This window comes from Epinephelus lanceolatus, chromosome 4 (assembly GCF_041903045.1).
Source record: "Epinephelus lanceolatus isolate andai-2023 chromosome 4, ASM4190304v1, whole genome shotgun sequence".
NCBI classification, from domain to species: domain Eukaryota; kingdom Metazoa; phylum Chordata; class Actinopteri; order Perciformes; family Serranidae; genus Epinephelus; species Epinephelus lanceolatus.
Window position 1 is genome coordinate 33,346,602 of NC_135737.1, and position 26,550 is coordinate 33,373,151.

The 26,550-nt window shown below is 41.2% G+C and overlaps 1 protein-coding gene across 2 annotated transcripts in view; it reads right to left on the bottom strand.

Moving 5' to 3' along the window:
* The window catches only part of hip1 (huntingtin interacting protein 1), a 78,395-nt gene that overhangs the window by 42,409 nt on the left and 9,436 nt on the right, over positions 1-26,550 (bottom strand). Inside the window, exon 1 of one of the 2 annotated variants that reach the window (XM_078167154.1) lies at positions 18,605-19,088. The exons of the other annotated variant lie outside the window; for it this stretch is intronic. Coding sequence (XP_078023280.1) covers positions 18,605-18,622 — 18 coding nt within the window. The 5' untranslated portion in view covers positions 18,623-19,088. Of the gene's footprint in view, positions 1-18,604; positions 19,089-26,550 lie in introns of those variants that run through there. 2 annotated transcript variants of the gene reach the window in all.

The following is a 26,550-nucleotide window of genomic DNA, read 5'->3' on the forward strand; positions in this document are numbered from 1 at the left end:
CTGTGCTGTGAAATCTACAGAGGAATGTGGGCCAGGCTAAAAATGAACCCCCTCCAACTTCAGCTCAAATTAAAGTATCATCTCACTCCTCTTACAGAAACACTCAAGAGTTTTGAGTTATATATGCATCCTGTAGACACAGTGAAGGATCCATACAGATACAGTACAGGCCAAAAGTTTGGACACACCTTCTCATTCAATGCGTTTTCTTTATTTTCATGACTATTTACATTGTAGATTCTCACTGAAGGCATCAAAACTATGAATGAACACATGTGGAGTTATGTACTTAACAAAAAAAGGTGAAATAACTGAAAACATGTTTTATATTCTAGTTTCTTCAAAATAGCCACCCTTTGCTCTGATTACTGCTTTGCACACTCTTGGCATTCTCTCCATGAGCTTCAAGAGGTAGTCACCTGAAATGGTTTCCACTTCACAGGTGTGCCTTATCAGGGTTAATTAGTGGAATTTCTTGCTTTATCAATGGGGTTGGGACCATCAGTTGTGTTGTGCAGAAGTCAGGTTAATACACAGCCAACAGCCCTATTGGACAACTGTTAAAATTCATATTATGGCAAGAACCAATCAGCTAACTAAAGAAAAACGAGTGGCCATCATTACTTTAAGAAATGAAGGTCAGTCAGTCCGGAAAATTGCAAAAACTTTAAATGTGTCCCCAAGTGGAGTCGCAAAAACCATCAAGCGCTACAACGAAACTGGCACACATGAGGACCGACCCAGGAAAGGAAGACCAAGAGTCACCTCTGCTTCTGAGGATAAGTTCATCCGAGTCACCAGCCTCAGAAATCGCAAGTTAACAGCAGCTCAGATCAGAGACCAGATGAATGCCACACAGAGTTCTAGCAGCAGACCCATCTCTAGAACAACTGTTAAGAGGAGACTGTGCGAATCAGGCCTTCATGGTCAAATAGCTGCTAGGAAACCACTGCTAAGGAGAGGCAACAAGCAGAAGAGATTTGTTTGGGCCAAGAAACACAAGGAATGGACATTAGACCAGTGGCAATCTGTGCTTTGGTCTGATGAGTCCAAATTTGAGATCTTTGGTTCCAACTGCCGTGTCTTTATGAGACGCAGAAAAGGTGAACGGATGGATTCCACATGCCTGGTTCCCACTGTGAAGCATGGAGGAGGAGGTGTGATGGTGTGGGGGTGTTTTGCTGGTGACACTGTTGGGGATTTATTCAAAATTGAAGGCACACTGAACCAGCATGGCTACCACAGCATCCTGCAGCGACATGCCATCCCATCCGGTTTGCGTTGGACGATCATTTATTTTTCAACAGGACAATGACCCCAAACACACCTCCAGGCTGTGTAAGGGCTATTTGACCAAGAAGGAGAGTGATGGAGTGCTGCGGCAGATGACCTGGCCTCCACAGTCACCGGACCTGAACCCAGTCGAGATGGTTTGGGGTGAGCTGGACCGCAGAGTGAAGGCAAAGGGGCCAACAAGTGCTAAACACCTCTGGGAACTCCTTCAAGACTGTTGGAAAACCATTTGAGGTGACTACCTCTTGAAGCTCATGGAGAGAATGCCAAGAGTGTGCAAAGCAGTAATCAGAGCAAAGGGTGGCTATTTTGAAGAAACTAGAATATAAAACATGTTTTCAGTTATTTCACCTTTTTTTGTTAAGTACATAACTCCACATGTGTTCATTCATAGTTTTGATGCCTTCAGTGAGAATCTACAATGTAAATAGTCATGAAAATAAAGAAAACGCATTGAATGAGAAGGTGTGTCCAAACTTTTGGCCTGTACTGTATATACACAGTTAGAAAGCAAGCATGACCATTACAAAGTTGTTATGGCAGTGTTTTGTATCAACAGTCTGAAATACAGAGCAGCAGTAGTTCTGATGGCAGTGTTGGCTGCTGCAGAGTCAGTGTTGACAGTGATTTCTCTCAGTAAGCTTTAGTGACAGCTGCTGGTGACAAATCACAGATGTTTTATTCATTTGATGGAAGACAGGAAAACTGGCATTACATATCATAAAAAATACAAGACTCAAAGAGCCATGCTAGCACAAGCAGCAACTTCTGGGGCTGAAAAATGAAGTCAACGTGGAAGTAAAAAATACTGCAGTTCATCAAATGGCCACTTGAGGCTGGCTCCAAAAATGAGCCAATCCTTATAGACCCCCACGTTGAACTGCCAGACTGCTGAAGTACTGAACTCAGGTTTCAAAACAGGAGTCCACAAACCAATGGGTAACGCCTTGGTAGCTACGTCTATTATTTTATACAGTCCAGGGTTTACCATTCATTCATTTATTTATGGCGGGCTGCCACAATTAAAACATCTGCCGCTACATTTTTATTTTCTGTTTCTGGAGCTGGACCATTCTTTAGGAGTGTTGGAATATATATACGCACACAATTTAGTATTTGCTCCACAGACAGAGCAGCACAACATCAGTTGCAGTGACAATGAAACTTTAACCTTCAGTACGCTGGGTCTAAAGTTTGCTTTGACTCACAAACAGCTGCTCCAATCATCCATCAATCTGATCTGATCAACTCTGATTGGATCAAATGATCAGTTATCCACCTTGCAACTGAAAAATTGTGGGGAAAAAAGAAACGTTTCGCATTTGCTGCATTCACGGTCCCGCAAAAAAACTCTGAATTTAGAAAGGTGACACAGACTGATACAAGGACACACAGACGAGATAAAAAAGCACGGAAAGCAGGTATAATATTTACCGTGGTTAACCATCTAGTTGCTTTTGTAGTACTAAAAACAAAGTATAGCTGAGGCTGATGGGAATATCAATAGTTTTACGAATATTTAGTTATAAATCAAAGAATTCAACACATTTAACTTCTGATCTGATGACAGCTCCAGAGGGAAAAGTTAAAAGGCTAATCCATCTATTTAGCATTGCAATCTTAGAATATCGTAATCTTTCTATTCCACACATTCGTCTTCCTTCTTAAAGCCTGGTGCCTACATATCCCACAGTGCAACTCGACTGCCAACAGTCTGTTTGGAGATTCAGGTGTGTTTTAATCCTAGCAGTGGCTAATGCAGCCTTCAGCAGAGAGGAGTGGGCTGCATTGGTCTGGTAAGTCGAGCTGCAACGATTAAGGTGAATCTATTAGTTGTCAACTATTAAATTAATCGTCAGCTAATCTAATAACCAAGTAATCATTTTTGGCTAAATTTTTTTTCAAGTAAAAAGTCAAAATTCTCTATTAACAGCCTTTTAAATATGAATATTTTGTGGTTTCTTCTCTCCTCTGTGACAGTAAGCTGAATATCTTTGGGTTGTGGACAAAATAAGACATTTGAAGATGTCATTTTGGGCTTAAGGAAACATTGATCCACATTTTTTTTACCATTTTGTGACATTTTATAGACAAAGCTAATCAATAAATCAACAATAAAAATGATCATTACTTGCAACCTTACTCTTAAGCTCACTTTATTCTACCCTCCAGACTTTTTTCTTTTCAAACTTGTAGTCTTCAGCCCCAGCTGACACTGACTCATATGACGTCACTTTCCTGCAGCTCTCTATGGAGCCTTAAAAGGTTTTAAAATATATTTGTACACATGTAGTAGTAATCCTCAAGGGGATTTATCTATCCAGTAGCTGTAAAGACATTCCACTAAAAACCACAACCATCAACCTCATGGAGGAAATGGAATGAAAGTCAGTGAACCACCAAAGTGAGTAGGATTCATTCTCTGGGGACCATGAATATTTGCAAAAAAATTCATGGCAGTCAATCCAATGGTTGTTGCTATTTCAGTCTGGACCCACCGACAGACAGACTGTGCTGCTAGCATAGTTAAAAATCCTTCTTTTCTTTATGTCCCATCGAGGTTATGTTAAGCAGCCAAACAGGAAAGCTGTATGACAAAATAAATGTGAAAAATGTTCCTGCTATAAGTTCCAGGCCCACATTGTTTGAGTTTAAGCTTTGAGTTTCAGATGCTTTTCAAAACAAGGTGTTCTGGAGCGGCATCTGGCCGACATGAGAGGAAAAACCAAACCAAGAAAATCATACATCTCAACCCCTCAACTCAAAACCTACTCCCAAGAAAATGCTGAATTTAAACCAAGTAAATCCAAGCATACATTTTTTCACTATGGTTTTGCGTTGTAATCATGAGCCCCGAGTGTGGTGTCTGGGGTCAGCAGAGGACTTGAGGCCTGTTTCATAATCTCACTTCCCACAGATGTCCTGAGTCTGCTCCTCCTCTTCCAGTATGCGAGCTGTCAGGACTGGAAGTTCACCGTGATGAATCATTGGAGGAGAAGGAGCGAGCCAGGAGGGGTGGGGAGAGAAGGAGGCAGAAATGAAGAAGAGAAGAAGAGGAACTTTGGAGCACTGGTAGCTATCAATGTCCCCAGGCTGAGACAAACACAACACATTCTGCTAAAATCATTAGCTGCATATCTGCACCAGAACATCTGCACTCTTCTGTGTCTTTAAATCTGCTACCAGCCAGGTGTCACCGACTTTTCTGACTCTAAAATGTCCACAGAATATTTTATTTATAGCTATAATCCCTTCAAATACACAGACTGAAAGAAAAACTAAACTGGGATTAGAGAAAAAAAACAATCTGGTTCAAATTCAGCTCCCTTGTTGTCTGAACAACAGCAAACAATAGACTTCGTCCTCCACACATCGCATCTGAATGACATATCGTCACCGGCTCAAGCAGGCAGGCAAACACGAGTTCTGTGTCCTAAGAAATCTAATTTACGAGTGAAATTTAGATGAAGTCACAGGAGTGGATCACTGAAGCAAAGCAAGGGCAGGAGGAGGAATGCGGAGCTGCTGTTTCGACATCATCCACCCGTATGCACTGAGCTCGTAATCCTCCCGATGACGAGGAGACACTACAGTGTGTGTTGTAAACACGGCGACCGACTGTGCTCCCGTCCTGTCATTAAACATGCACGATGCTGATTAAACATGAGCACTGCAGCTGCAACACCTGTCCTGTTGCATCAGCAGCACAACCTGAGCCAAGACTCTAGCTGTGTGTGTGTGTGTGTGTGTGTGTGTGTGAGTGTGTGTGTGTGTGTGTGTGTGTGTGTGTCAGTACAGTAAAGGTCAAACACAGCAGGGCTTACACCGTCCTGTCCAGGCTGTGCAGAGGAGAGCTGAAATAAGACTGCGGACTGCGGTCGAACCAACACTCTGTTTCCTCTGATCGCGACCACATGGGAAAGGTCACTGAGTTAAATTTGTGCATCTGTGTTTTTAAGATGTTACACTTCCTGTTTATGAGAACACTACACAGTTTGTCAACAGAAATCAGGAACTCTCTTATCTCATCTCCATAGCTGAAGAAGACATGAGACAACACTGTTGCAGTATGAGCGTTATGTACACAGACATGGAGGAGATGATCTAAAGTTACTGACAAAGCACAGGGAGCCCTTGTACAGTTTAATACTGAACGTACAGGGCAAATGATATTATCAGTGACACCACACACGTCCTTTATGAAAACCTAAAGCTAACACTGTCAGGGCTGCATTCCATTTCGCCTGTATGTAAAACAAACAGAAGTCAGTTTGGTTTTATTCCAGGAGCTGTAAGACTTGTAAACAGCAGTGGTTTCAGAGACTGTGTTTATTTTATGAACACATCGACAAGTGCTCTTGAATTTTTTGTAGTTTTTGACATAATGCATTGTTAGTGTTGGACATTGCTTATTATAGGGACACATCAAATTTTCAGCTGCGCATCGGTATTGGCCAATACTCGCCTTTTTGACTGCCATCGGCCTACCAGCAAATAAGAAGACATTCATTGATGACAGTGGCTGATGTTTTTCTGATGTGTCACATAAATTTTGCACAAGCTCAATAGCTGGGCTTGAGACTAACAGCGTCCCGTCATCCCGAAGACTAAACAAAATATGTCCGGGACAAAAAGAGATCTTCTCTGGGATGCTATCAGGACAAGAAGACGTAGTAAACTCACGATTGGTACATCAGAAAACGCATCCTATTCTTCTGTGGACAAAAATTCCATGTTGAAATCGCAGGAGGACAGCTAGTTAGCATTAGCTGTTAGCAGCTGGTGGCTGGAACCAACTGATGATTGAGATTGCATTGAGTTACATTATAATGCGTTCAAGGTCTTTAGGGGAAGGTAAATTGAAACACTCTCATGATGTGTTCAATGTAATCTTGACACTTGAATAAATTCAGTTGTTTGAAGGAAAAAATATTTGATGTTTTTACAGTGATATAAAATAGATAATAGAGAGGACATTTTAAGATATTAAATAAATTAAAAAGGCTTTAGAAGCAGTTTTTTAATAGATGTTTCTCATGTGAAAGGTTACAGGTTATTTCGTAACTAGGTAGGGTAATTTCAGGTAATTTTGGTAGCGGAGATTTTTTTTTGTATCTGCCATCAGTCAAATTGTTAGTTTAAACGTTGATCTGGCTATCGGCTCAGAATCTTACAATCAGCGCATCCCTTGTTTATTATCATTTTTATTGGTGTGACTGAATTTGTTTCCTGTGGTCGAAGCTGCTTACCTCAGAAATAAATTTTTTTGAACTAAACTGACCTAAATTAAAGACTTTACTCAAGGTCTACATGCTAGATTTTTCTATAACTTTAAACCTGATATGTGACCTAAATATGGAACTTGGACCACGAGATGTGGTTGAAAGCTACAGACAAAACTATTAAGTGGACCTTAAATTAAAATAGTTTTGTCATACTAGTATTCTGGGGTCAACATTTAACACTCTGTTGGTTAATTTGGTTAAGCTGAGGTTTCAAAGCAAAAACTAGGGCTGGCTGTTGGTACTTGATACCTGAAAGGTAATGATCGAACCCAGTACCAAGAAGTATCAAAACTTCTCCAGTCAAATGATACCTGCATCCAATCCTTGAACCAAGATCTAAAATAACAAAAGAACACTTGTTTAATGCAACATGCGCTTGGCCCACTGCCACAACAGCTACCACTCATACAGCCTGTGATGTGGTGAAGTTCAGTGCGGTGTATTTGATATGGTTGGCAGTTCAATGTGCCGAGATGCCACAATGGCATTTAAAAGTACGGCTGTACTATACGTCTGTGGTGTCTGCTGGCATTTTACGCAGCTGACCACTTACATTCACATGCAGGGAAACAAATGAGGTAGTGAAAACAAGGTCTCAAATAAAGTACACTACTGGTATCAGTATCACTTTAAGGGTTCTGGTAACGTCAATTTCAAACACTACCCTGCCCAACATGAAACACTGCTGCCCTTTTTTCAATCAACATAGTTTCCATTAACCATTAATTACATGGTTCCTTTTGTTGTTGTTTCATTCTCACTGTTAATAAAAAAATACTATAAGTTTGTTGATGATGTGGAGGCCCACATTTAGTATGATGCAATTATGGCAACATACTTGCTTCATTTCCTTCACTTGCATCTAAAGCAAGCCAGAGCTTTTTCAGTGAAGGGCTGTGCATTCCCCCCCAGCACTGACTGTATCAGAGGTTGTATTTCCAAAATTGAATTCAGTGCACGACTGAAAGATTTTGTTTACACTCTGGTCACATCTGCCTTGCATTAGCAAAAAACAGAAACAAAAAAAAGGAAGGAAGTTACTTTTGTGTCATTTCCTGTCTCTTTCCTGCTTCTTAATCTGACCAATAAATAAAACTTTATCTTCTGTTGTCATCAGTCTCAAGGGTCTCACAGTAAAAGTGACGCTAGGCTTTAACTAAAACGTTTTTATGATTGATATCAGTTGTGAATGTCACATTTAAAAAGCAAGAAGAGCAATTTTCAACACTTTTTTCCAACATCGTGTCATCTCAGCTCATTTTGCTTCCCCTTTCCTGTCTGTCACTCACACCCAAAAATCAAGGGATGATTGAGAAACTCCCAGTGCAACTGGTTCCCACATGAGGATGACCCAATTAGCCCACAGTGAGACTTTGTACTTTGTGTTTGGGTTGAATGAGAGTGCCAGCTGCCTGGGACTCCTGGCATTGGCTGCTGGCATCGATGCATCAATGACCTATTAGCTCCTCGCAGCGCGGCCATACAGACCAGCTGATGGAGTGAAACGATGAGAAATTAAATCAGAGGTGAGAAGCAGGTGATTATGAGGATGATGAGCAAAGATCAGCCCTGAGGGAGTCCTCCTTAAATCTGAAACATACACCAATGCATCCACAGGGAGCCAGCTTCGACTCTTTTCATCCTTCTCTCATTCTCTTCACTATACCAAACAGTTATAACCAGGATTCAATGGATTACTCGCCAGCTCAACTCAAACTCCTTTCTGCATCTTGGTATCTACAGAAACATCTTTTTTCTCTCCACAGCTTTGCTTTCGAACAAAGTCTTATTGATACAGTGTTGAAAGCATGTTAAGTTAAGCCTGGCAAGCCCCAATCGGCCCTTCTGTAGAAAGCAGCATTGATATGCTGATCGTAGCCTGGCTGTGTCCACTGAAGGGTCAGTGCACAGAGAGCCCAGAGAGAGGAAGCATCTTCTGCCTGCTAAATGAAACAGCCCTCGCTCATTGACTCACATCCCCACCCTGACTCCTCTGACAGATTCACGAGAGCATGTGACGAATGCATGCCTCAGCAATTCGATTTCCATGTTAGTCCTGGAGATATGTCATCGTATCATGGTCACTCTGCGATGGTAGCAGAGAAAAGACAGTGCTCTTGGTTATTTTTGTCTCTGCTGTGGCACATTTTATGTCAACATTAATGATGAGACGAACCTGCAGCCAGTGTTCAATCATGAGAAAATGACTGTGGAAAACCTCGCCAGAGCCAAATGAAAGGGGGCAGAGTAAATTCAGAAACACTTACTCTCTGTGGATTAGATTCTCATGGTCAGAGGCGGAGGAGGTATGTGCGACCCTGGTGATTTAGTATGGGAGTGGAGTGAATAATCTGAGTTACAGTACTGTGATTATATGACCCAAGTCATTTAAGGCTAGAGGGAGGAGGACACAGAGCCGAGCGCTCCCATGATAGACTGTGAAACCTTTTTAGGTTCACATATTTATCAGATCATCACTTCTGACTGGCTCTTGTCTCTATCTTCTTATAAAGATAGAGAAACTCTGCACAACTAAGTCCAAGCTGGGTATTTAATCATAAAGAGTTAGGTGCTGCACTTTGTACATTTTTCTCCAATGTTTTTCCTATATTTCCTTTTCTTAATTTATCTTACGTTTTTGTGATTTGTTGAACCTGTGGGGCTTCAAAATAGACAAGTTATTTGGAGGTGGCTTTGGCTCAGGAGGTAGAGCGGGTCGTCCATGAATCACGAAGGGGGCGATTAGTGGTTCAGTCCCCAGCTCTTCCTGTCTACATGTCGAAGTATCCTTGTGCAAGATACTGAACCCCAAATTGCTCCCAATGGCTGCTCCATCAGTTTGAGTGTGTTTAAGCTGGGTAGCAATTGGGACCTTGTATGGCAGCCTCGGCCACCAGTGTGTAAATGTGGCATGTATTGTTAAAGCGCTTTGAGTGATTGGTAGACTAGAAAGGTACTATTAAGTGCAGATCCATTTACCGGGTCTACATTACCTTGGGCACTGAGAAACGTTGATGGGCATTATTTTGGGGGGGAATTCTTTTTAATGTTTCCACCCACACTGCCCAAAAAGAGAAAGCAAAACAAAGTTAGTTAGTTAGCTGCAGCCTTTATGGAACCTAGACCTTTGGAGCTACACATGTGAAATGTTCTTCCAAAGTGTACTTGGCAGAATAAGCACAGGAATGCACAGAAGCTTCACAAACAAACAAGGGAAAAAAAGGACATGAAGTGCAGTATCTACAACCCTTAAACACATTAGTAAACTCCATCATAGCATATGTCCAAATTTAAACCTACAGGATGTGTATCCAGTGCTTTATTTGATCCCTGACATATTCTTGTGCCAAGCACTTGCCCTCATGAAGACCTAGAGACTGCAAGTAAACACTTGCATCAGACCCAAGTGTCTTAGTTATCCTACATATGACATTTGAAAACTCACCAAACCCAACTGGTGACAAGGACATGCAAGTGTACTTCACAGAGGTATCTGACTGTCTATCTACATCAGTCAATAAATCATTTCAATTCCGCGTTTTGTTGCAGCAGAGAGCCAACAAAACCCTACTTTTACTAAGGGTGCATGATAATAATGGCAAGTCCACCATCCAAGTCGGTTTAAGTAGCATGAATTCTACAGTTTTGTTTGAAAATGCTGCAAAAAATAAACATAGCTTGTTTTTCATGTAACCTTAGTTGAGGTAGTTTTGTTATTTTGCCAAATGAGTGTGTATATCGGCATCTCCCAGTGGGCCATCACGATAAGAGTAGAGATTATAATATGTTAATTCAACCACAGGAAGGACATAATGTTCTCTACAGTTAAAAATATGTGCATTTTTATCTCTATCTGCATCGGCAAGTGGCCAAAATGAGTTCCAATATCATGCTTCCCTACTTTTCACACTAATTTTGTGGAGTAAATAAATGGTGGTTTGGATGCCCCATCACGGCAGCAGGTGGTAAAACTGCTGCTGCTGAGACTTGTCCACCCACTGTAGTGTACAGGGGGATGATATAAAACTAAGAGACGGATGGAGGAATGAAAACAGGAAACATGCGCAGCTGTCTGTGAATGCAGCAGCACTGTAATGCTGAGGTGCAGCGGTGGAGGCATGGTCATTGTGGCTGACGCACTCGGGTTGGAGGTAGCGGTGGTGTTGGGGGGGAGAAGGGTACAGGCGCTCAGTCAGGCTTCCTGTCTTGGCACACCCTGCACTGCCCATTTCCTGCCTGCCTGATGAAAAATGCCCAGCTCCCCCTCTCCTTAGCTGCCCCTGCTCAGTCGACCCAGACAGCGCCTGAGACAGTCAGTCAAGCCGAACACTTCATTCCTTTTACCCTCTCAGGTTTCCTGCCAGACTCCTCCAGGTGTCTTTCAAGAAAAACCTCACTTCATAACAACTCGGGTCTTAAATTAGTAGCTCTGGCTATCAATAAGTGTGCTTGCCAAAGTCACTGCTGAGATCTGGAAACAAGGTGACACTGCTTACAACAAATAATAAACATCTAAACACTTCACCTGGATGTAAAACTTAAGGTTAGCACACCTGTAATGTCACTACTATCTCACTGCATAGGAGGGCACACAATCAGGAGGTAGTTCTGTAAACTGTAATGAAAAATGAATAAGAGGATAAAAAAATTTAGATTCACTTTTTTCTCCTATAAGTTAGTTTAACCTTTTGCTTGTTGACAAACTGTAATTATCTGTAGAGCTGTACCTGACTCAGGGTTATGTCAGCTGAATCTGATTTGGCCGTTCAATACGATTATTCGACTATTCAGTCCCTTTATTCCATATAGAGTTTCAGAGTTTGAACCTGTTTAGACAGGAGTTCAGGTTGACAGCAGTGGTCCCATGATATAGTTAACAAGCCAAGTTAGCCCTCCGAGATGATGCTTCTGACAGATCGGAAATGTGAAACACGTTTTGCTGACACCAGATATCAAACAAAAGCCAGGAGGAACTGTGTTGTATTTAGTTGCTGTGAGCTGTAAATTCAAAACGTCTAAGCAGAAAGCAGCATAACGTTATCTTTGAGTAGGGATAGACCGATATGGATTTTTTAGGGCCGATGCCGATACCGATTTTTTTCTATCACCCTTAGCCAATGACCGATTATGGACTGCCGATTTTCTTGAGCCGATATTTGGGGCCGATACTGCTTTTGCTCCCTCAATTTACATCAAAAAAATGACACAATGATAACAAATATTACAGGTCTCAAGTTTAAAATAAGAAACATTTATTGAACAGTAAAAAATACTAAAACAAGATGGAAAGTTGAGGTAGAATATTATTATTATTATTATTATTATTATTATTATACATTCAAATAAAAAAAGAGTCCAGTGCTCTTAACTCTTCCAGCAATGTCTTTATAAAATAAACAAATATTTAAGCTGAAGCATAAATAAAACAACAACTACTGTACACAGTAGGATTCGCTGCATGTGCGCTGTAGGGTCTTCCGGCAACACAGAGCTGCCCGTGGATGCCTGTCTGTAAATCATGCCAGGGAAAAATAAATCCGCGAACCCACGCGCGTATCGGCCAATGCCGATACAAGTAAAAAACCCAAATATCGGCCCGATATATCGGCCGGCCGATGTATCGGTCTATCCTTGTCTTTGAGCCTGACTGGACAAATCCTCTCTTCCAGTAGGCAGCTGCCCGTGTCTCACTCAGACTCACCCTGGGTCTGGGTCTGCAGCTGCCTTTACTGGAGAGCAGCGTGAAAGCAAGGAGCGCTCACCCTGCAGCTACATCTGGAGACAAAAACCTCCCCAGAGGTACACTGTACACTGGCTGACTTAAAAAAAAATAAAAAGCTTGAAGAATGACAGTCAACTAAGGGGTCTCCAAATGATGATTCAACTATTCGACTTTCAGGGGGCAGCCCTAATTTTTTGAATATTGGAATTTCTTGTTCCAAGTTGCAAAAATAAGACCCAAGTTGTAATAAACAAAGGTTTCTATAAACAATAACAAATCAAAGCACAGAGTCTGAGCCTGCTATTACTCCCTAATTAACACACAGCTCTTTCAATATGTGGACACTTGGACACTTGTACAACTTATAACATAGATTAATAAACCTGCATTTAACTGAACTTAGCAAACAGCCAAACAGTCAAAGCAGCTCTCGCACATTGTTTAAAATCTAGTCTGCATTGAGTTTGAGAAAGACTGAAAATAAGAAAATTGAAATTGAAAAAGTAGCCACCTTAACATTTTCACTGGCCTCCATGCTGCTTTCTACTGTATACTCAACTGTTTCCCAACCTGTCCCTGATGTTAAATGTGACATTCCCAAAATGAAGTAAAAACAAACAAACAAAAAAACAAAACAAGAATGGCATATTTGTTGACTGAAGAGCCGTGTATATGGCTCTGGGCTACTTGTCAATGGGACAGTATATCGTCTATCTTTAATGGGGTTTCCCATGTTTAAAAAAACCTGCATATATGTGCTAATATTGGTGGAAAAAGGGATAGCCTATCAGAGCTATTTCAATTTAAAAAAAAAAAACATGCTTACTGCTGCTGCTGGAAACAGTGCCTTTGAGCATGAACCAAAACAGCAAAGTTCTGGAGCCTAAACCAAAACAATGAGCTGAAAGAGGCCAAAATGCTCCATGAGGCCTAGACACACCAAACTGACTTCAGAGCACTAGTGGCGACGAAGGCCACACACTGGGTCCCCTGATGTTGCCGTGTCTTGGCCAAAAAGTTGCACATGTACACACCGCCAAAACTACAGCTGACGGCCAACCAGTTCATAAACTGGACAAACATCTTGACGCTAGCTAGCCAGTTAGCATGTTAACAACCTTATCCATTGCTGAAAGAATAAAGCATATTTACTGTGCGTCAGTGAACAAAACCATCAGGAAATGTTTCTGCTACAGAGCTCAATGGCTATAGAAAAAAAATCTGACCTTGTGCAACAGCTTTGTTTTGGACTTACTCCCTTTTGACTTTAGCAGTTTGTTTACTTTCCTCACTTCCGTTTTTCTTCTCATGCACCGAGCTGAATTACCAATAACAGTGACTTCATTCACTGATGTGCTCTGCTTTCTCTGGCTCAACATGCTGAATCAGCCAACAAAAAAAGAGCCAACTAGGGTGACAGTTACTGACCAACGGCCCAATATTGACCAACGGCTGACTGTCAGCTTGGTGTGCGCGTGGTAATTTGATCTAATTGTTACTATGAAAACAGATTATAGCAGATTTAATGTTTCCTGATTCAGTTCAAGGTTTGTTTACACCACACACTACTTGGTTTTGATCCTATGTGTGAATTTATCTGCAATTCATACGATCCAACAATGACCAAATGGACCTTTAATCTCAGTATTTGTTCTGTACTTGAATGGTACCAGGCAAAAGAAAAGTTTGACCACCTAAAAATACATGCACATTTTCCTGAAACTCCTCTCATGGTTCATGATGCATGACCAGAAATACACCATCAAACTAAAAGCTGGCCTCACGGTGTGTTTCCCACAAACACACATCCTTCTTCACCATGAAATGGCATTTTTTACAAACATATTCAAAAATCAGACAATAAATGGAAAATCGCTGTCGGACCAAACATTTTTCCAGGAGTAACTCCACCCGATTCCAAAGGTCACTCCTCTGAACAGAGCCCTCTGTGTTGCTTGTTTAAGGACCATTTTACATGTTGGATTTGACATGAACATCCGCTCTCATACGACAGTCACTCCACACCTCTTGAAAAGGGAGCCTGGCTGGCACAGAGGAGAGGGCGCCAAGTCGTTTTTAGAGTGGCTATTTTTCCTGTGTACATGAATGCACACAGGGAGGAGGAAAATCACAAACTCACAGAGGTCGTGTTATACAGGGCTCATTGGAGGGAAGTGAGGCAGTCTGCATATTGATCTGCACCATTATCAACGGTGTCCAGAATCTGCATTGCAATTAATAATTCTGCTCATAAATGATGGTGCCCATCTATAATGCCTCAGCATCTATCAGCCTAATCAGGAAGGCCGACGGGCTGAAATGACTCTCAGACTGTAACTGGGAGCTTGTTTTCCACAGAATGCACCGAGCATCTTCCATCCCATTAATAACAGAGCATTTGGTGATGCAGATAAGACCCAGTGGGATGATGCCGTCTCTAAAGAGCCCATTAGAAAGCATGAAAACATAGACCTTCAGGGTATTTTTAATGTGTGACCTCAGAGCAACAGGCTTCTGTTCCTGGGGCCAGAGGTGGAGGGCAGCAGCTGGTTAAAGACACACACACAGATGCTAAAGGCCAGGCTGCCGCATAATTAAACTCTCAGGCCCACACCCCCATGTCAGGTTTATGAGCCTCTCCTAATAGAACGGCTTTCTGCAGCCTCATGTGAAGGAGCCTTGGCTCCAAAGCTCGACTTCCTGCAGGACCGGTGATGTCATGACGGCGCATTATAAAAGGAACATCTGTGCAGCTCAGTGAGGCTCCTCATCCCACTCACTCATTACTCCCCAACACTGAACACGCATGAACATCACAGAGTTTGCCTGTGTGGGTGTGTTTTCCTGAAGGACTTGATGATGGCTTATGTTGTGATCTGACACCAATTAAACCGTCCCACAGCAGCCAAACTCCTGCAGCAGACAGACTGTTGACAGTGGTTTCTAAGCACCGCAGTCTGTTTGACTGACAACTGCCAGCTTGATTTGTTATGTTAGTTCGAGACATCTTTTGATGTGTATCGTTAGAGACGATACTGATGTTATGTGGAGGCAAAATAGGTGTGAAAATCTGGTATGAGACAGTTCACTCATCTGTACATTTATGTGCTTTGAAATTTAATTTATCAGAGTCAAAATAATAATAAAGATGTCTGATATTGCCCTGTTACATAATAAATGATTTGTTGATTACAAATGTTACACCATAGACAGCACACATCCAAAAGAAAGCTACGAAGACAGCTGAAACAGCGCTGAGAAAACGCATGTATAGCAAAGCGAAATGCCAAGCGGAAAGCTCAACCCAAAACAGAACGAGAGTTAATCTGTGGTTGGCTTTCACTTTAACTTTAGCTGGCGAGACCTGAAGGAAAGGATGAAGAGCGACGCTGATGGGCCTGTTTTTTGTTGGACAGATAGGAAGTATCGGCTTTTCAATTACAACAAAAGTAATGTTTCTACAATAGTACATTAGCTTGAAGTGGTGTTGTCATGATACCGGAATCTTTAACTTCAATACAATACGTTGGAAAGTATCGATATTCGATACCATCTTCAACACAACAGGTGAAAACTGACATTGAGGGCATACAAGTTAAAATTTCTATTTAACGATAAATATAACAAGGCTACAATATCACAACGACAACTTTTCTTTTCTTGGTTAGTAGCAGAGAACAGCAGAATGACTGTAGTAAACATTAACAATAAAGCCTGTTTCACACATGCATAGCAAACCTGAAATTATCTAGACACCATCAGGAGGAGCTGGACGTGAGAATGCAAATGTCCAAATCAGTTGTATCGGACACTGAACGGACTTTAGACTGACAGCTTAGTACAAAGTCCATATAATGTCTGATTGAGCCCATGTCTGAACAAAGCAGGTAACTGTCCAGAGAATGAAATCGAGTCAGTGGGCGTGTTGATAAAGTTTCTATCATGCAGCTCACGCAAAACTAGAAGAAAACAAACATCCGAGGTTCAAAAAGAAGGGTAATTTACGCAAAGACGGTGACAAAAATGTCAAACTCAAGAGACAACAAGCTTCGGGAACTTCTGTCGGTAAAGGCCAAAGCCGAAATCATCAGACAAATTTTAAAAAACAGCATGAGACTATGTTGCTTATGACCAAACTACAAACCGCAGAGTAATCCGTGTCATGTCCTGCCCCCTGTGCGCTCTACCCAGACGCCACCGCTCTCCTAAACCAGAGTATTTCCAGTAGGTGAGGACACTTCAGACGGACGAACTCCTGTTGTGTGCTACATGTGTAAAAGAGAAACTCCAGAGAATGTCCGGACCTGATTTTCTGGACAGAGTTTATTTGAGAAAACGTGCTGCTGGTACCAGATTGACAAAACTAGCTTGCAGTGCATGTAGGCTATGTATTGACAGATTGTCATTTTTTGAGATTTACATAAACTTGTTTCAACTTAAAGCGACACTGTGACGATCAGTATCAACATAATAATGCAAGAAGGCACCCTTCTGACTTAGCAGTCTAAAGATGCCTAAAATGTGGTCGCAACATGCCTTGTTCAACTTCAGCAGTGGACTTTTATTGCTTCTCTTTTTCCTGATGTTTCAGAAACGACTGACACTTGGAAACAGTGTAGTGTTCGTAAGAAATCAGGATTGTTTCAGACTCCTAGAGTAGGCCTTCATCGGTAAACTCCACAATCGGGGCTACAGTGGGGAAATGAAAATACACAAGACACTAAAAATGACGGTTAATCTGATAATTCTAAAAATGTCATGCTACTCATGCAAAACATGAACATCTGTCATGCAATCAAGTTCCTCAAATCTCTTGAAAGCAACAAGTATTTGGCCCAACTTGAACGCAGTGTGGGAATGTAGAGTCTCGCATCTATCTGGACTTTGTTTTCATACCACTGTGTCTCACTACATGCCAAGCAGCCTAAACATAGCGGCAGAAAGAAGAAGGCAATCAACCAAGGAGAGCAGCCTTGGGGAGTTTTGTTCTATCCACGATACTTAACGGTTTCCCAATAACATCAAGAGGTTTGACTCAAATAACCTGCAAAGTGCAACTAAATGGAGATCCACAGGAAGAGATTTTCCATCACTACACCTACGCCATGTCTGCGCTAGGTGCCCCGACTGACTTCATGTGGGCAGCTGGGATTTATTTCAGAGATCACAGAGTGCTTTTCCTGTTCCAGTTACCAAAGAAACTGTCTCTTCGTGTATTTGCGACTGTGAATGTGTACCATTTATTTGTTCCTCTGAATACTTCCTTCAATACAAACTCCTCAGAGTCTCCCTAAGCTGGGGATCACTGGAAAGAGGACTCTGGGTGAGCTTTTATCACCAACCCTCCCCCACACCTACTATACAAGGGCTAAAAGTACACCCATCCATCCATGTTGGCAGTGAAAGGCCGGTCTTGTTGCTTTGGCTTATGTGCACCTGCTCCAGTACACGTTAGCCTGCCTGTTAGCCTCTATCGCATCATTCACAGCACGCCGAGCCAAAAGGAAATAAATGCGCTCAAGATTTGACTTTGTTTCGACTTCACACTCCATTTAATATTCGCTTTTACTGTTTAAACCCGATAAACCGCCTCGCCTGACTTTAACTTCACACCTAGTGTCTCTTTTAATGTGTGATCGTTGCACAAAGACATGCTCTGTCTTTAAGGTTTCTCTCCAACAGACATCAATACATGTGTAATTGACATTCATGGCACACTTGAGCTGTGCTTTGCTGAACTTTTTTTTTCCACTAACCTGCAGCTGGAGACTGAGCCATGTGAAAGGAACAACGCTCTGGGCAACAGAGGAGCACATCTCAGACATTTTCATGTCTTGGACCCCAAAATAGACTCAGTTAAAGCTGCAAATGCCCTGTCCACAACACAGAGTTTTGATTGTTGCTGTTTCACCAGACATAGTGCAGTGGAAGTTAAGAGAAACCCGGGATCACAGTGTTTTATTCTGGTTATTTCCACAATAAATGTTCCAGTTATCTGGGACCCCTTCAAGGACCCTGTGCCCCAGATTGCAGCTCAGACCTTCATGCCTTCCTCCCCACATTAAAAACAAAGTTCCCACGGTCACATTTAGCTGCAGTAATCGCCAGACAACAAACCCCTGCTTGCATGAAGCATAACTTGCATGTAATCGCGCAAACAGCCCATGTGTGTGTTAGTGTGTGTGCAGCAACAAGACTTCTTGGACACCACCCCCACCTCCACCTCCAAAAAAACACGCACAGCCTCAGTGTTATGTGTTGCTGTTGATTATTTCTCTAAAGAAAGCAGTTGTTAAGCACTTACGATTTTGCTGAGATCCATGATCGTGCCCCAGAAACGGTGTGTGAGGATCCTCGGAGCCGGAGAGAGGAGGTCCGCTGGATCCTACCGCGGAGTAATTAGTAACGGGAAAGCGATTGAGGCAACAAATGCATTTGAGAGGAGAAGAAGAGGGGAGGTGGAGCGGGCCGTTAGCTCAACATGTGTCCCGATTTGGTATTAAAATGCTCCCCTATCCTTCCTTCCTTGCTTCCTTCCTTCCGCGTCCCTTCTCCCTTTTCTCTGCGAGCCCTGCGTGCTCCCTTATCAGCGAGGACTTCCAGCATCCGACCGCCGAGGAGCGGAGGCTGTCCGTGGGGAGACACAGGAGGACTACCGCTGATAATACCCGCTCATTTCAGCTGCACATTAACATCCCACCCTGCTCCTGTGTATCTGCCAACATAGCGCCTAAGACCAGGACAGTAGGCTACCTTTATTTTGCAAATAGCCCGCTCTCTTGTTAGACAATAGTAGCATGGAGCCTGCGGAGAGGGATGGCTTAAACCCGGTGGTTCCCAAGCTGCGGCCCGGGGACCGAGGGGGGTCCTGTGGGAGGGGAGGGGAGGTCCAAGAAATGAGACAACAGCTGCATTTACACTGATGCTCCTTTTATTAGGAAGTAGAGGGATCACTCATTACTTTATTTATCTTTTATCTCTTTTTTTTTATTGGTTCATCTGACCTGCAGAAGAGGACTTATGCTGCATTCACATGCTCACGACCCCCTTAGGAGGGCACCAATGAGCCATGGGGGGGGGGGGGGGGGGGGGTCGCAAAGCCCTCTTGATTTTAAGTGGTGTAATAGTGTAATATGACATAGTTATTGTTATGGACAGAGTGTAAATGACCATCAAAAGGCTGCTGTTACGCACAGTCAAACACGCCCCTTGCTCAGCAGCCAGCATGGCACTGTACACACACTCAATAGAGCTCTGAAGTCAAGCCCCTTCCGGTAGACCCCCATCGGACCCCTAGGCTCGGAAAATATGAATGGGAGTCAATGGAGAGAAAATTATTATCTTCTGGTCCCAGTCATTAAATGCCTTGGATTACACAAATGTTTTGTGTGGGTCTAAATAAATTTTTTTCATGTTAAGAGTTTGACAGTTTATTGTATGATTCTTCAGTTAAAGGCTGTGGAAACAACGTAATGAGAAAGACTACATGTCGCCTATGTGACGTCACGTCATCACACTTTGCCTCCACTTCTCAACTCACAGTGCTGCTGCGTCTTCTGCCACGATCTACGGAGCCATCAACACCGACCATCTCCCCAGTGGCGTAGCTGAAACTTTCCACATGTCCAGACTTGTAGTGGTTTTCGCCACGCTTAAGGCTTTTGTCCTCTCCTTGGACGAAAGCGGTGAAGTGTAACAGAGACACAGCCATGTTCCGAGTGCGAGTGATGACATATATCATACGCGTCGAGAGCAGCGAAGAGCTGTAGTCCACAAAGCACTCTCACACAAAACCTAACAGTATCAAACTTCTTCCCGCTAAATTGTAGCCTTCTTTGCACAAAAAATATATTAAAAATTCACAAAAAACATATGTGAAATTCATGGCACAATTCAAATGGGACCAGAAAATAATTTTCATCTAGCCATTGGAATACATTATGAGTAATCGATTTTTAAGGTCCCATGTACTGGAAACGGAAAGATGCAACTTAAGAGCTCTATAGGAGCAGAGCCTGTGTTGCGTTCAGGCGTGTCACGTAAATAACAAATTCCAGCACTTCAACAGGCCATAGCACAACACAGCAGCATACCAAGTGGGCTGAACCAAAGCTGTAAACCTAGTGGAAACACTGCGTCGCCAACGCTGTTGTGAGCATTTATGCATTTATACTCCAGAATACTAGTCGGCAACTGAGTTTCTGTGAAGTGCTGTAAAGTTTAGTTGATTCAAAACACACATTAAACACACATTTTATATGGTGAAATAGAGACAGTTTAAAACACAAGTACACAAATCAGCTTCACTATAACTCGCAGCATTCACAGACAAAGCATTTGTCTTTATCTGGACATATTCTCCCCACAAATACAACATGCTAACGTTATTAGCACAAGCCTATGGCATTTTACATTGTATAAATTAGCCTTGCAGCGAGCTGAGATTTCCTCTGCTCATATGAAGCCAGGATAAATCACACGGCAAGACTTAAAATGCTATTTTGCAGAGGCTTTTCTCATCTGTGAAATTAAAGTAAATAAAAGCTTTGTTTCCACTGAGGGAAATGGTTTCAGCTTACAAAAATAGACAGGAGGTCTGTGTTGCTGTGACGTGTAGTTACATTTCTGGGGAGATGCAGTGGTGCACGTCAGGCTACGGCGTAGGTTAGGCTCTACGTTGACGTCGGCTGAGTGTCACCAAAGTCTAATGGTAAAAATATGGGTGCTTTAAGAAAAAAGTTGATGCAGTTGTGCCGTAGGATTTTGTGATAACCACATTATCATTGCAATATTCAACTGGGCCTATAAAAAAGTTATGAATTAATTTTTAATTGACTGTATCAGTATGATGTGAGCACACATTTCCTAATAAAGAAGCAAACTCTAGCTAAAGAATGTAATTTAATTTAATTTTTAAAAAAAATGTCACGGTGAACCTATTTGTCCCCATTCACACATGGGAATTATCAGTGTGTGACACATCACATTATCTTACATTATTTCCTGTTTAAATGGATGTGTTATTAGTGATTTGATGTAATTTTAGAAGGTTAAAATGATTTTTTGAATCATTTTGTTAATACATATTTCATGTGTAATAGTTGGTTGTCAATTGTTATTTGATATTAGTAAATAAAAACAAACATTTATGTTGTAATAACAGTGATAACACACCTTATAGTGAGCATTGTGCAGAGATATAAATACAGGTGTGCCTGTTGTTAACACAAGCTTAAGACTCACGTTTTGTTCTACGACATAAAATACATCTGTAAATAGAATAAAACTTCATTTAACTGGTCCCTTCTACTGGCCCGGTGTGGCTACACATTTTCCTGTCTCAATTAGACGCCTGGTCTGGTTGCCAAGACGTTCTTTTTTCTTTATAGATGTTCTTTGGAAGTATAAGAGTGGGTTGTTGGCTACCTCAAATTATGTGTCCATTCCTTGATTACCCTGTAAGTTATATTATAATAGATATATTATCTGAAGCTTCATTTTTAATTATAAGGTAATATTCATACTGGTTAACATAAACAATTTGATTGTATTTGTTGATCTTTACTGAGCAACAGTCTGTCCCATATAAGCCTGTTGATTTCAGTGATTTAGGCAAATATAGCCCGGGCTCTTAATTAAAGTTTTACGGTATTCCACTTGTCAACTTTGAATCTTCTATGCGTCTTAAAAATGGTGGTTTCTATAACAAGTAGCTAAAGAGACTACAGAATATATCCTGCCGAGCCACGCCACAGCCTTATGTGGCTGTGACCTATATCGTTAGCTTTTTATTTCTGGCAACTGCATTTAAGCTTCAGTAATCATGAAAGTAAGTCTTCATTTCAAGATTATCTTGCTGAACAAAACTTGAAGTATCATAAACATTTGTTTACCAGAGAGTTTATTTCCTGCAGTATTCCAACATCCAATGGAAAAATCCCATTGGCTTTTTGACGAGGGAACAAGTGCAACGGTAACTTCCTCATCGGTCTACAGAAATGCGTCATTGCTGGAGCACTTTATTTTCAAGTTGAGAAGCCTTTTTTCCAAATTTGTTGTACTCTTGAGATTTAGGTCGTAATGTGGAAACAACGTGGAAGCAACAAAGATGTGTTGTTGTTGTTCAGAGCATTTAAACAACATGTTGATAACAGTTTGAAGCTTTATATTACACAGTGATTTTGTCCCAGCTGCGCCAGAATGTCCCATACAAATAATCAAATAGGCCGATTGCTTTATTAATACTAATAAATAACTTTTCTAATTAGTCTCAGTCACTCTGTGTGGACAGCAACTACTGGTTTCAACCTCATGCAATATTACAAATCACAAGCAATATCTGAGTTATTAAAAAGTTTATTACTATCAACTGAATATTTACTTTCATCTACCATGTGTCTGCAAATAAGACGGCAATTTGTATACCAACATTTTCACCGACTTTCTAAGTTTTGCTCTGACTTGAGGGGATGTTAAGGTGAAGTTTACCTGTCAAGAAGTACATTTTCTAACTACTCTGACTAAAGCAAAAACAGGATGTTCCTTTGGGTGTTGATGTCAGTATTCTCATTAATTAAAATGTCATTCTCATGAAAATGTGTGAAGACCTCTGCGCCTGCTCTACAGCTCAGTGTGCCACAAACACCTCGATGAAAACACACCCCATACACAGATATGACCACAAGTGGCTGTTGTTGTGACACCACTAAAAATGTGATTATTTGAAACATGACAAGACTGCACATGCTCTAATGTTTTGTTAAACACACACTTTTCAGGTGTGAGTTAGGCCTGTTTGTGTGTGCAGTGATTTTATACTTATGGAAAACACACAAAGCTTTGAAATGACCAAGTTTCAAATGTGAAAAAGGGGGAAAAAGTTCAGCTTCCACCATGAGAGCAAATCTAGGTAACTGATGCCCCCATCTGGTTTCTCTGAGACTGTCAACCAGCATCTTCTGTCTTCCAGGCAAAACAGCTGTGTTTGTGTTCGATGTGAGCACCAAGCATCAAGAGTTTACATCAGGCGTTTGTCACAGATACAATTTGACATGTAGGAAAAGTACAGGAGCGGCCTAAATAATAAAATTAATTTTAAAAAACAGCTGAATGCTATTTAGCTGCTTCAGTTTAAGGGCCCTGGTGTTGTGCATTTGGCTCACTGTCACGCTGTCATGACTTAATTTAAACTACTGTTAATGTTAAAATTAGAAAACTGTAATTTAAGTTTAAAACCATAACACAAATGACTTAATATTAATAATTATAATAAACAATAAACATAAACGGAGTCCTTCCCTGGCTTTCTTGTTTTCAAAATAACACACTTACTTATTTGCTGATTTAAATAAAGAGATAGTTTGTAAATGTGGACACGGCCACAAACAGAAGTGGCTGACACTTCTCCTCCCACCTCTTCAACTTCTTAGGGGCATTGTTGTTCTCATGGAGGAGGAAAGTTTATAACCATCACCCACATCATCTGTTCTTTCTGCTGTGTGTTATGAATGCTGATGTAGGAGATACATTTGTGCTATCACAGGGTGTCTACAGGTATCAGTTACATTTAATGCTTTTTAAGACCTGTTCAGGATGCCTTTTAACCAAAGTTAGGACAGATTTTTGGACAAATCCTGTTTTTAGCATTGAAAGATAATAAAAAATGAATAATGAAATGAGATAAAATGTTTGTAGTATTTAAGACTGCACAAATTCTATTTCTATTCTATTTTATGACTTTTAAGGCCTTATTATTGTAAAATTGAATTTAAGATGTTTTAAGAAACTATAGACACCCAGTACACTCAGTGGCCACTTTATTAGGTACACCCGTGAAATCGAACACAATCCCACAACAGCTTAGTCACATCTTTACAATAATAATAACTTTCAGTTTTGAGTGACACTGTCAGAGAGTCTATAAATTTTGCCCACCACATTTACAAATGTGAACGTTAGGGATGTTATCCAATATAATACAGTCAAGTTAAACACCTACAAAAACTGTGACCTCATGTTGCGTTCACATGGAATCAGGGAGACAGCAGACAGCTGATTGGATATTATTTTGGTAGACAAGAGCAGGACATTAAAATTAGGTGACACCGGCAGAGCATACTGGCAACTGTAACGGTAGACGGCATTGCCATTTAATGTTAAAATATTTTAACTTTTTGGAGTCCTCCATGATGGATTTTACAAACCGAATGTTACGTTGCTCCCTTGCACAAATAGAAAACATAGACATATAGATATGTCTGTCTATGAATGATAACATAAAATATAAACACAAAATTATTTTCTTTAACATATTTTATATAGACTTTGTAAACAATATGTCAGCACCATCACACCATATCGACAAGCATGTTTTGTTTTGCCATCTTGCCAAAACGTCTGACTGTTTGTTTTCACCCTGCCATCCAGAAGGTGTTGTCTGTCTGCCGTCTGTCTGATTCCATCTGAACGCAGCATCAGTAATAAGCAAATAGTTGAATTATACCTCCAAAAAAGTTTTTACAAATCATGACCACTATAAACTTTGTAAAGGTATGTGGCAAAGCTGCTGTACAGGATTGCATTAGATTGTACAGGTGTACCTAATAAAGTGGTCAGGATATGTTTTCAAACTAAACTCACACTAACTGTGTAATTTACTATATTTTTAATAATTTAGAAAGATGATGACCTCGATGAAAACACACCACATACACAGACTATGACCACAAGTGGCTGTTGTTGTGACACCACTAAAAATGTGACAATTTTAAACACAAGACAAGACTGCACGTGCTCTAATGTTTGCAGAAAAAGTTAAAATTGTCAGTCCCAGTGTCTCAAAGTCCAAGCTGGTGTCTGAACATGTCTTGTTTTGTCAGTCCAAAACTCAAAGATATTCAGTTTAACATGATATAAAACAGAAACGCAGGAAATATCAATATTTGAGAGTCTGAAAACAGTTTTTTTTCAAATTTTACGATCACTCTTTGATCAAAATAGTTAGCAGCAATGTCTAATGCATACTCGATTATTAAAGGATGATAATACTACTTGTGTCATGTAGATCTCACCAGATACAACAAGCCCACGAGATCCATTTTTAAATCCAGGCCACTGTTTTTAAAAAGGCTTCTCTGTACAATCACAGGGTGTCAGCTGATCGGCCGAGGCCAGGTCAGCCACCATGATCAATATGCTACTCATTATACCATCGGGGCTGCGCATTATACCTCCAGGCTGCTCAACATAAACAGTCTGTCTCCAGACAATGCCGGCTCTTTTCCACTGAGGCTCTTCACTTCCTGGTACGGCGTGGGCCCTTCGTGGTGAGGGCAGCCTGACAGAGCATTTCTCACATACAGCAGACCCACTCTGTCTCCGCCTGGCTTCTCACTCCACCACCGTAAACCCTGTTCTATATAATATAGAAGGTCTCACATTAAATTATGCGTCATCTCTACAGTACAACCTTTCCAATGAGCCTCTAAAAAAATCAAATAAGGTATTAGTGAGTGTCTTCCTTCATTCAGGACTTATGGGGTAGAGGAAAAGCAGTGAAAATTATGCAACAGGTTTTATCTGACTCATGTTGATACAGTTACAGCTAACCTGCCCATTTAGTGCTGAGACAAGTTAGCACAAAACTTTTTCGTGTAATGGTGACATCACCTACTCTAAATGGTTTTCCTATGCTTCATTTAAAAGCAACACAAGCAACAAATGTTAGTCTGTCAATACAAATCTGTTGTAAAACTCAAAGATGATCGACTCTTATTGTTAAAAATATGCAGATTCCTTACTGTGGAATTACAGATTTTCTTTTACGTCTAGCATCACAAACATAGCTGCAGTAATAAAAGTGATCCACATTAACGTCCTTTGAACCAAAACATGGCCTGTGTTGAGCAAATGGCCTGATCACAGGGGTTAAAGTCCTCTAACGTTGGCGTCTCTTCCCCTCAGGCAACACTGACTCTGAGGTTATGATGTGTAGTATTCTAGGCCCACTGTATGTCTACCAATGCAAAACCCTGAGACAGGGCTGATCCAGCACTTTACACAGATGTTTCTGCCATCTGTCTGTACATGCTATAGGACTTTTAAATCAGTCTGATGCATTAAAGCAGGTTTACTGAGGATATTTGGGCTCAGACAGCTAACAGGCAAAACTCTGCTCATGTCCTTTGTGATTATTTTAGTCCTAAACATGCTTTCCCTTTCATTCTGACGTGTTACATCAATTAAAAACAG